This window comes from Halichoerus grypus, chromosome 12, assembly GCF_964656455.1.
Source record: "Halichoerus grypus chromosome 12, mHalGry1.hap1.1, whole genome shotgun sequence".
Taxonomy (NCBI): Eukaryota; Metazoa; Chordata; class Mammalia; order Carnivora; family Phocidae; genus Halichoerus; species Halichoerus grypus.
This window is the reverse complement of record NC_135723.1, coordinates 73,860,080-73,872,361: the sequence shown is the minus strand read 5'-3', so window position 1 is coordinate 73,872,361 and position 12,282 is coordinate 73,860,080. Positions and strand designations below refer to the sequence as shown.

At 40.3% G+C, this 12,282-nt stretch overlaps 1 protein-coding gene and 1 long non-coding RNA gene across 5 annotated transcripts in view; one reads left to right on the top strand and one right to left on the bottom strand.

Annotated features, from left to right (window-relative positions):
• Positions 1-882, bottom strand: part of CAV1 (caveolin 1) — a 35,253-nt gene extending 34,371 nt beyond the window's left edge. Inside the window, exon 1 of one of the 4 annotated variants that reach the window (XM_036103945.2) lies at positions 737-882. In XM_036103945.2, coding sequence (XP_035959838.1) covers positions 737-766 — 30 coding nt within the window. In that variant the 5' untranslated portion in view covers positions 767-882. Of the gene's footprint in view, positions 1-26; positions 252-736 lie in introns of those variants that run through there. The other 3 variants (XM_078059487.1, XM_078059489.1, XM_036103946.2) reach the window with 3 other exon arrangements.
• LOC118543168 (uncharacterized) overlaps positions 1-12,282 on the top strand; it is a 336,665-nt gene that overhangs the window by 129,030 nt on the left and 195,353 nt on the right. The gene's annotated exons all lie outside the window — the stretch shown is intronic.

The following is a 12,282-nucleotide window of genomic DNA, read 5'->3' as shown; positions in this document are numbered from 1 at the left end:
AACTCCCTAGAACAACGATATCTCACCTGCACAGCTCCCTCAACCCACCCTCAGGTCACTCTTAGGCTGCCGGCCCGTGGCTGAGCCACTGCCGCGTTTGGGAACGCGAGGTCTCCACACCCGGGCGGAGCCCGAGCGCAGGAGGGTGGTTGGAAGGGGTGGTGGTAGTTGGGGGGAGGAGAGGTCCATCCCTCTCCAAACACCCCCACCAGGCGCCAAGATGCTGGAAGAGTTCTTGAGGTGGCCCAAGAGCTTTGGAAAGTGCAAACATGATGCTCTCCGCCCCGGCCAACCCGTCCAGGCGCCTGGTGGGGAGTCTCGGGGACTGTCCCCAGGATTGCGGGTAAATGACTTTCCACCCTGCGTTCCAGCTCGCCGCCTCTCAGCAGGCAGGGGCTGGACTGTGGGAGTCCCGCAATAAAGCAGCAAGCAGCACCCCCGACCCACCTAGAAATGCGTCCTCAGTACTAATTTCAGGACCCCGGCCCCCTTTCCGCCTCCTTCTAGTTTAGGGGCGCCTGGACCCCTTTCTAAATAGGAAAATAGAAAACATTCCTGCCTCCTCTTCACCTCCCCGCCCAGGCCCATTCCGCAGAGGTGCCAGCGCGAGAGGAGCGTTCCAAAGTTGAGAGAGGGCTGGGGCAGGGAAAGCAGTCGGAATATTTGGAGTGGGAGATAGCAGAAGGAGGCACTCCTTGCGCTCCCCAGGGCCCGGCGTGCACCCACCCAAGCCTACCTCGGAATCTACGTATTTGCCCCCAGACATGCTGGCCGGTGGCTGGATGAAGGCTCTGAGATTTCTCTGGATTGTTATTTAAGGGAACTGAGGAAGGAAGATCTTGTATTGTATGGGGGAGAAAAAGGCGCTGGCGGGGGGGGCGGTGGCTGGGAGGGAGCCTCCTGGCCGCCCGCCAAGGGTTTGTTCTGCAGCGGTTGGCTGGGACTTGTGCTGCGCCGGGTCTAGGCACATCCCCAAGGTTCTGGCAGCAGAGGGCGGGGAGCGCCCGCAGGGAGCAAAGAGCAATGGAAAGCGTTTCACCGGCGCTGGGTTGCTTGGGCAAATATTTTAAACCTGGGGCAAGATTTTCCCAGTTATGAACCACTCAGAGGCGTCCTGCGGAGAGCGAATGTTTTCGCAGTGCATCATGCTCGCAGGGGTGGGGAGTGAAGTGACCCGGCGCGCAAGCAGAGATGCCCAGTATGGGCACCCAAGCTTCGGAAAGAATTCAGCTCTGCTCTAAGCCGTTTGTTCTCATCGCCCACGTTCCATCTCAGCCCAAGACACAACTATCTCCCAGTTTCACAGAGGAAGGGATGAAAAATGACCCAGAACGTTTAGGTGCATTTCACACTTAAACACAAGGAAGGAATTTGTGTGGGTTCCTGTGTGTGGTGGACTTTTGGTGGCACTCCTTTACATCTAGTTGGTGGGGATGGAAGCTGGGAGAAGCAGACATGCAGAATTTAACATTTCCCAACCAGTTTTGAAATTTTCCACAATGCTTTGAAATAAATGAAAATGTTAAACTTCACTGATTTTTTTGGAACAAAGGACATTCATGCCAACACGTTATGCCATATTTATAAAATGTGTAAAATATTTACAATCGTAGAAATATTTAATTGGAGCTTCAAGTTTATCATAGAGTTTTTTTTTTTTTTTCCTAATGTACTTGCCTGTGAGTTAGAGGACACCTGGTTTTTCTACTAATTGATTAGAAGTTTAAAAAATTGTTAGCAATTAAAATATTTTATTCCTGAATTTGGGGATGCTTTTTTTTTTATTATAAAGCAACACAAGATGAATTAAACAATAAGCAGTAATTTTATATTTGGGCATTTATAAGTCAAGAAATTCACTGTCCAGAAAGGACATTTTACCTAAGGTTCCATATGCAATCAAAAGTAAAATTATGACTTGAAATAAAAAAGCTGAGAATATACATGAAGGGGCATAGGTTACATTAAAAAATACTGACAGTCTGACATGGGGGTGGGGGCACAAAAGGGGGAGGAGAAGATGGAATAGAGGATGGAAACTTGGAGTTGATTATCTAGTTAGAATATATGAAAATATAAAAGAGAACTATAAAGGACAGACTGTTGTTTATAGTAAAAAAAGCAATGCAATTTTTTTTAAAAAGATCAGTTTCAATTATATGGCAGGGAAGATGTCGCAAATGTTGGCATTAATTATGCTGGCTAGTCATTATTAGAATACTAAAGATCTTCTAAAAATTGGGTTTTTAAATTTTTATTTCTGCCAAAATCCATTTGTAAATTTTTTGAACAAATTGTGTGTTAACAAACATGATATGCTAAGAAAGAGTGGTGTCAGGGTCAATGTGTTGTGTGGTGCCCAGTCTATCTCTAATGATTGTTGAAAGATTGCTGTTCATCTAACTCTTCCTTCATAAGTTGGTTGCAAAGCAGTTGTGGTTATGGTCTATGGAAAAATGTGGAAACCGGTTCCCATCTATTGTTATTCAGTCTTCAGCTGTGATGAGTAATCTTGACTGTGAAAAAAGTCAACAGGAACAGGGAGAGAGTGTGTCCTGCATTCCAGCAAGGAATGGACTTTCTGGGGAGGCCTGTGAGTGAATGCTTAACTAGCACTCAACTGAGGGAAGTCCATGGTGAAGCCAAATCAACAGCAGTGCACGGAATCATAATGATCAGTGAAGCATTGTCAATGCCAAAATGAATTCCTCATGAGAGGAAAAACCACAAACTCTTCATTAACCTGCCTCAACAAGAAGCTAGAACCAAAAAGAAACAGATTGTATTCTGGTTATAATAGCTGAATTGAAGAATTGGCTCCAACTTAACAAGAAATAAAGACGAAGAACATTGTTAGCATAGGTATAAGATTTGAAATGAACAGATGTAAAAAACAAAATATATTTTCTTTGATATTCCCCCACAGATAACTTTAGGCTTGGAGGCAAGTTAATAAATTTCTCCAAATCATTTACTAAAAAATGAGTAAATGGCAACTTATTTGCCGCCGCTTTTTTTTTTTTTGAAGAAGCAGTCTTAAAGGTTAGCTCACGCATTATATGTTACTAAAAATATAGAGCTAAAAGGGACACCATTCATCCAAATCAGTAGCCTTAGAGATGTGGAAATTGAAGTCTAAATACATAAAAATGATTTGTTCTTAAGGAGTTTTGTGGGGTAATGAAACATTTTAAAGTTGATAAATAACTAGAGCACCTATTAACAATTTCTGGGACAAGGGATTCTTAAGTAGTCTGGTGAGGATTTACTCATGGTAAAATTGTGAAGTTAGTTGCCTTTTGTGTTCTCTTATCTTCTCAACAACCCCTCCACCCCCCCCACCCCCCCCACCCCCCGCCCCGAGTCCCCACCACCCTAGATCCTCTTAAACTAAACTGGCTTCATCTGATTTCCACTCTAGGAGTAGGAGTCTAAGGTTTTGCTTATAACAGTATCAGTGGTTTTAAGAAGCAGGCAGGTTTCCAACATTTATCAACACTCAGAAGCCCAATCAGTGAGTTCAGAAAAGAGATTACAGTTTGGATTATAATAGTGGTTATCACTAGGTGTAATATAAAAAGAATAATAACCAGCGTGGGAGAGCTAGCCAGCAGTCATTCCTAACTTGGGTCACAGCTCTGGAGCTGTGCCTTGGAGTCCTGCTGGCTCGTTGCTGGCTCATTGAGGTGTTAGGGGCCTTTAGGAGAGGGTCAGAAGGGGAAGGGGGAACATTTCAGAGGGTGACTATTTACATGCATAAATATCAATATTTTTACAAGCTATATGTTCAGCTGAATATTTATCCTGTTTTTCAGCATCACCATCTCACACATCTTCCACTGAATTCCATTCAGGCCTTCCCATACCTCCTTTACCTTCTTCCATACCTTCCATTTTATATATGGAAAGAAACAGCTATCTAGATGAAGATCTGCCTCATCATCTGATCCCTTTCCATCCCTCTTCTGGCTTGAAGGCCTCCACTGGACTCTTTCTTGTTGTGGGCCTTTCCATTTTGAGTATTTTAAATGATTTTTTTCTCTATTTTCTTAAAAAAAATAAACAACTATTTCTACATTCAAAAATCTTCCTGATCACAATGGATGAGAAAATACTCTTTTCACACTGTTTCTTTAAATTAACCTCACTCTGCTTATTTGTCAAATGGAAAACATATTGACATCTACCCAATAGCGGTGCCGTGAACATTTAATGAGGTGATTTAAAGCACAGAGGCTACTGCCTAAATCATAACAGATGCTAGGATTAGGGACAAATTTCAGCCTACAGATTCAGAATTGAAATAAATGTATTGGGGCGCCTGGGTGGCTCAGTCGTTAAGCGTCTGCCTTCGGCTCAGGTCATGATCCCAGGATCCTGGGATCGAGCCCTGCATTGGGCTCCCTCCTCAGCGGGGAGTCTGCTTCTCCCTCTCCCACTCCCCCTGTTTGTGTTCCCTCTCTCGCTATGTCTCTCTCTGTCAAATAAATAAAATCTTTAAAAAAAAAAAAAAAAGAAATGTATTTACTTTAAAGTATTTTTATTGTAAAATAGTTTAACTCTCTACAGTAAATAGTGTAATGAACTCTCACCATGAAGCTTGATCAAATAATATCATTTTGCCTTATTTGCTTCAGATTTTTTAAAAGTGGAAAACATGTATACTACTGAAGTCCCTTGTGAGGTGTAACTTTCTCTCTTTTGATAACTGAGCTTAATTTCTTTCACAAACCCCCATTCCTTCAGGTAGCAGAAACTTCAGCTAAGTCCATTTCTAGCTTCTGCCATTTTGTTGGGATTGCACCTAAATTCCAGGGGCTTATGAATTGCCAAAGAATCTCAGGGTGGGTCTGTGGAAGAGTCTCTTCCTTAGCTCTGCATCTTGGATCTGAGAGGTACATCATCAACCTGTCTGTCCTCAATCATTGGTCCATTCAGGGCACTGCTACTCTGTCCTTCATGCTCATTCAATATACCCCTTAGGGCTACAGACACTTTCTGCTACTTCTGTTTTTTTCTTGGGGCTCTAGTTACATCTAATGAATTTGGGTGGGCAGGCCTGATGTGGCAGCACAGGGCCACCCGTGGTGAAGGTGCTGTAGAGAAGCAAAGAATTGCCCTGCCACGGTACAGAGAAACTCTAGGGGGTTGCAATCTCCACAGGCCCTGCTCAGAAACAGGAGGCACAGATATCTCAACTATTAGATTCTCTTAATTTATCTGGGCCTCGGCTAAAGACACACATATGTCAAAAATCATTTTGCTTATTTTCCCAATTTTCTCTCCCTTGCGCAGGAAGCCATGCTTGCACATCACCCAACAATTTTTCTGTGCCCTGAATTCCCCCAGGGCCTTCACCAAGGCTTTTAGAGTCAAGAAAAGCCTTATCTCTGCTTTTCTGCTGTAATGATCCTTCTGTAGGCATGGGGGTGGGTGGGGTAGGGGAGGGCTCTAGGGGCATCTAGGAAAGAACATAAGTTAACATTTCAGAAGTGTTATCATTCAGTTTTTATTTTTTCCCTTCAACCAAATCCTGCCAAAATTTTGCTAGTAACATCTTTCTTAAGCTCTCTCTGGTATTTCTGAATTATAACAAACCCTTAAATTCAAATTTTAAATATAGAAGAACTTCTGCCAGTATTTATATTTCACTGATAGCCTTACATTAAGGCTTTTATCCTTCTAATTAACTCAAAATATTGATAGTGGAATAATATATCTGGCCTTTAGCTATCGAGTTGGTTTACTTTACAATTTTCTTATCAAATATTTTGTTATTAAGACCAAACCAATCTGACTGGTTATTTAATATGATTGAAATAAGATTAATTCTTTTTTTTTTTTTAAGATTTTATTTATTTATTTGAGAGAGAGAATGAGAAAGAGAGAGAGCACATGAGAGGGGGGAGGGTCAGAAGGAGAAGCAGACTCCCTGCTGAGCAGGAAGCCCGATGCGGGACTCGACCCTGAGACTCTAGGATCATGACCTGAGCCGAAGGCAGTCGCTTAACCAACTGAGCCACCCAGGCGCCCTGAAATAAGATTAATTCTTGAGAAAACTTTTGGATAGCAAATTCTGTGTAGAAAAGTACAATTCTTTTCGGTGTCCTAACTAAAATTGGTAAAGGTATAGTTGTACGTACTAAATCATCATAGATGAGGCTTTATGGCTATGTCTGAGTGATATCTCAATAGCTAATTAAAAGTGAAAGATGATGTGAACCAACACTTTTTTTTGTCATCATCTATCCAAGGCATATTTTAAAACTGAATTTTAGGGTGTATCAATCAATTATTGCTACAATAATTTGGCATAAATAAACTACTACAAAAGTCAGTAGCTCAAGAACTACGGATTGGGTGGGCTGCGGCTTGGCTGATGTAGGCTAGGGTGGCTGGGGCAGCTTTGCTTTTCACTGCAAGTCTGTGGTGTCTCTGCTCCATGTCTCTGTCCTCCTTGGACCAGCAAGCTACTGGGGAAGATTTTTTTCATGATCCAAGAAATCACAGCTACAAAAAAGGAAGAGGAAAAATATGTCACAGGCTCCTAGAAGCCTAAACCTGGAAATGACACACTGTTACTTCTGCCCCATTCTGTGGGCCAAGGCAAGTTACTCCACCTAGGCCAAAGTCAAGGATTGGGAAGTGAATTTTGTCAATGGTGAGACCATGGCAGGGTGTGAATATAAGAAGGTATGAAGTTACCAAATCTACATTAAATGCATTAGTTGTTAGGGATTGGTTTTTGGTTTCAGTTTTCCATGTTTTAATCTAGTTTGTTAGATATACCCTTTTGCTATCTTTTATTTAATTCTCATAAAGCTTTATATAGTATATTTAAAATCTTCCCATTATATAGTTGGTAACAAAAAAAAATCTCTTAATCTTAAATGCCAACTTCTGTATGAAGATTCTCACATATGATGCTTGACAGAGGACTTCAGCGAGAGGGGCCTAGATGGGTCATAAGATGCACTTTCTTGAGATGCCTGGGTGGCTCAGTCGGTTAAGTGGTTAAGTGTCTGCCCTCGGCTCCGGTCATGATCCCAGGGTCCTGGGACTGAGTCCCACATTGGGAATCATTGCTCAGCAGGGAGCCTACTTCTCCCTCTGCTTATGCTCTCTATCCCTGACAAATAAATAAATAAATATGCTCTCTATCCCTCTGCTTATGCTCTCTATCATATATATGATATAATGTAATGTAACATATCTGCAATATTTACCATTTTAAAATATACGAGTAGAGTGATTTTTTTACTAGTAGAGTGTTTTAACAGCATATTAGAAAATAAAATCAACCGCATGTTAGAACATCACATCTTTCACTTGAACAAATAATTAATTTAAAAATTCCATTTTAACTATAATGAAATGATAAAGAATAAAATACTCCCCTGAATACCAGCAAAAATTATAAGGAGATATAGACTTCCATATTTTTCTTAAGTTAATGTAAATATTTGGGAGGAGCCCTCCACAAAAGCCCTTTGTTTTGTAACCAACCCACCTGGCTTTAAGTCAGAGCTCCATTATATAACAAAGGAAACTCTCTTTCCTTTTGGCCCTTACCCTAGTAAATAAACTATTTACCAGGAGTTGCTTTTACCTGGGGGAAATTTATCTCTACAACCACTCCCTTTGAGGCAATGATGCTTAATCATAAAGCATTTCACTCTTCAAAAAGTTTAAGTCCATATTGATCATTTATTAAGTGGTTTGGTCTTTATAGAGAACTCTACTTTCTTATAATGATATGATGAGTTTGTTTTTTCACTAATTTCAGAGAAAATCTGTGATTGCAACATCAGCTTTTGTACATACTAGAGGATGGGCTTAATTCTGCACTGCTGGTTTTTGCCTTCAATCAATTCAGCTTCAGAGGAAATGTGAATGTTGTTTTAAAAGCAGGTGTGGGGGATTATAGTTATGAGACAGATCGTAGAATCCTTTCATAGGTCCAAACAAATACCTCTGTCAGTTTTCTCTTTCTGCAGCTGCTTCATTGTCCTCTCTCCAGGTCTTACTCAAGCTTTGCTAGGGTCTTGTTACTCAAAGTGCGGTCCAGGGAGCTACAGCATCGACATCACCGGAGAGCTTGTTAGAATTCAGAATGTCAGGCCCAGTTCCTGATTTACGGAGTCCAAATCTGCACTTTAACAAGATCTCCAGGTTATTCGTATGCACATTACACTTCAAGAAGCTGTGATCTAGGCAAAACTTGAAAATGCACATTCTCTGAAAGCATTTAAAAAGTATATGCCAGCAAATACTACTTTCCAATGTAAGAACTATAAATGAGGAACCCCTCTCCCCCGCCCCACACACAATTACATGCAAAAAGAGCCTTTACATGATGGGAAGAGCAGTACAACTGAAGCCTGGATGACTTAACGGGGAATCCCAACTCCAAAAGAGGAAGAAACAAACATACTATTAAAGAAATATTTGTAAACAAATTGAAGGAACCATCATTTAGGGTGAATCCTACAGGCTAAGTTGGCCAAGTTGCTTACAGGGAACTGGCAGTTCTTTTCATTTCTATAAACTGAAGGCTTCTTGGAATGTGAAATCAAGAATTACAAACTGGGTAGCAGCCAAGATTATTATTATTATTTTTTTTTTGGTAGGAAAGGTCCTGAGCTATATTAAACTATCCCATTAGCCACACCCAAAAAAGTATTGTCCTGTAGCAAGATCTGAGGCACCACTGGCCTGTTAACTTAATAAGAAGACAGAGTGGTTTCTTAGGGACCGCTTAAAGTAGCCCAAACCCATCTTGCACAATGAAGTGTTTCATGCTGGGCAGACTTCCCTGCAGATTTTAAGGCTGGGGAAATTTTCCTTTACAAATCTGAATATTTCTTCAACTCTAAGCATCATAAAATCATGAAAATCTTTAGATGAATCCCTAGTTCAATATGCAGCATAGAACCTGCCTGCATTTAATCTGTCCCAGAGATTAATGCTCATCATTCCCGAAGTTCTTCCAGGAAAAATATTTTATAATCTCCTTTTTGTCGTTTTCCTTTGTTTGAATATATTTATGATCACAGTCTTATTGCGTGTATCTACTCTAATAAAATTTTCACATAAGAGAATTCCACTTAGGCTTTCTCTCTCTCAGAAAAAAAAATAGTTTTAATAAAATTGTTTCTTTGTACAAAATCTTTCATGTTTCATGTGGCCCTTCAATCACCTTTAGAATAAATAATATCAATAACTGGCTCTTTTTCAGGGGTCTATTTCAAAATTTTAATTATGATAGGATTCTTCCTGTCATCTAAATAAAATGTATGTCAATAATTCAGTTGATTGCTCACCTGTTTCTTCCACATGATAACGAATGATTTTTTGATGTTTTATTTCCAATGCTTTGACTATGCCCCTTTCATCCCCTTCCACCCCCTACATGGCCCCTGCACAACAAGCCTATGAAATTGATTGAGTATGCTAAGTACTCTGTGGAGATTTTCATTTTGTTTATATTATTTAACTTAAAATAATGTGGGCTATTCCTGTGACAGCCTCAGGTAGGTCATATCTAAACTGGAGAGGAAGGTTTGGTTTATCTTATGCTTCATTTTATATATTCTAGAGCCATGACTTCTCATTTTCAATATTGGTCCCTATTTTAATATTGATTAGTGATTATCTGTCACTTTGTGAGAAAATATGTATGTAAAAAGTATTTGCCATTGCATACACGTCTGTTTGGTGATTTCTTCACTTGGGTGCGTTGTAGTTTACAAAGTTTTAATCAGAAAGAATATTAAACTTTGTTAGATCATTTAAGACAAAGTTCTAAAGACATCAAGATCATATTTGTGGTCCATTTAGTTTTTCTTTGTCTCATAGGAAAACTTTGTAAACCTTCACCCTTCACAGCCAGCTAAAGTGTTCAATTCATTGGGCTGTATGGGAAAGGGGAGGAGGAGAAAGGGGAAAGGAAGAGAAGAATGGGTGGATGGATCAGTGCTAGCCCTTGCCAACACTGGGAAATATAACTGTGCCCTATGGTAGGGTCTAGCATTATTATTATTATTCCAAAGCACAGACAGCATTATTATTTTAGATGTGAGTGAAGAATCAGGAGGAGAAATGAGTATGGGGATCACAATAGTTGTTATCACTATAGAAAAATGTTTGTTACATTTTTATATGTGTAAAATGGAATATTATAATGTTGTTCTATAATAACACCTAATACCTTAGTAGAAATTACAAATATATGTATAATTTTTTTACTAATATACATATATACATACAAATGCTATCACACACTGCTATTGCAATTTTAAATTGTGTAAGCCTATTGAAAAGCAGTATGACAATATACAACCACACCATTAATATGATTGCATACTTCAATCCAGTTTTTCTGCTTTTGAAAATTTATCATGAGAAAATTACCCTTTAAGAGGAAAAAAATCATATATGGTTTTCCCTGGGATTTCCAAGATTAAACAACTGCTAATAAGACTAGATAACATATTAAAAGATTTACCAACTGACAGGAAATTTCCAACCAAGTGAGAAAAGATACAAAATATGGCCTCTGTTTAGAAAAATATATGCTTAGTCTAAATAAAAATTAATACTGTAATTATTAATATTTTACGTGTCAAGCTGTCAAGTACTGAGGAGAAATATCATCATTGTGCTTTTGATACATATTAAAGATGTCTTTGTTAAAGATAGTGAAATTTTATGAAATTTACAACAGATAGGAATAATGGTATTTGAAAAATATTTTTCTGACCTAAGCTAAAGTGTAGGGCCTAGAGCTCAGATCATAAAGGGAAGGAAAGGGTGTGCTCAGGATAGCAGGGTGTGAGGCTTGGGGAGGGCTCAGGGATCAGAAGGGGGCAGAGTGAGGAGGGTACAGGGAACTCAGTTACAAGTTTGAGGGGAGCTCTTACCACTGAGGACTTGGAGCTGACTCCATTGATCAGAGAAAGGGAAAAAAAAGGTGCTTCTCAGGGCAGGAAAGGTGACATGACTGAATGATGAATGAAAAAGAAGAATTTGGCTGAAAGGGAGAACAAATTTTTGAACAGCTATGCACACATGCTAGAAATAGCAAATCATCTCTGTAGTGATTAAGAGCCTAGACTCTGGTGTCAGATTCTCTTGGCTCAAATCCTGACTCCCATTATGATCTTGGGAAAATCCTTCAACTGCAGGGCAACAGTTTACTCTTCTGAAAAATGGGGATGATGATAAAAGCCATATCATAGGGTTATCATGCAGATTAAATAAATGCCTAGCAGGTAATACATGCTCACCAAATATCAATGTTAGTGTTTGTACCAGAGATATTCTCCTGCTGGTATCAGGCATGAAGGATTCCAGCCAGTTTCCCCTCAGTAAAAGAAGCATGTTAATCCTTGCTACTTGCCTCACTGGGAAATTGTGTGTTTACCCCTGCAACTTTCCAAATGACTTCTTGTTTCACTGTCTCAGTTAGCTGAGCCAGCAGTTGGCTGGACCCGGTATGCCATTCAGCTAGAGAAGGAGGTCCTGCTTACTGCCCTTCCCTCCCCTTTTGTTACTGGCAGGTGCTTGATGACAAGCTACTGGGAGGCAGGGAAAGAAAAGAATGCTCCAAAGATGACCTTTTGCTCTGATCTCTTCCTGATGCATTTATGTCTGGGAGAAATATTTGCCCTTGCTTACGTGCTGTTTCCCACTCTGAGTCATGTCTCTTCCTTTCTCTCATCATTTTCCACCCCTACCTTTTCCTATAATGGCAAAAACCACTTCTCCAGCGTGCAGCCAAGCTGAGTGACCTAACACGTCCAAGTGCAGGCGGATAGGTGTCTCTGTCCTATTTTTGGATAATTGTTGAAGTGGTGTCCTCTGATTTCTCTGACTGCTGCATGGTCTTCTTTCTTTGCTGCAGACACATGGCAACAGTCAATAGCACAGAGAGGCAAGGTGGGAGAGAGACAGATGGTCAGAAGTTGTAGTTGCGTTTTTACTTTAACTTTTGCTTTTCAGCATTGTCTTTAGGGCACATGGTGGTAGCAGAGCCTTCACACCCGCTTCCAGGGCCCTTTTCCTTCAATAAGACATAAGTAACCTTTCTTTATGGAAAAAAGAAAAGTCTTTAGATGACTTCAACCCCCTTTATCCCTGTTCGTTTTACATTGTCCCTTTCACTGGAGATTTGGGGGCAGGAATGTCCAAAAGCAAAGCTGTGATGGGTGAGGATTGTGACTTTGGAGCCTCCTGTTTTCCCTTTTTCTGTCCCAACTTCCTCTTTGGTACTCTCATGTG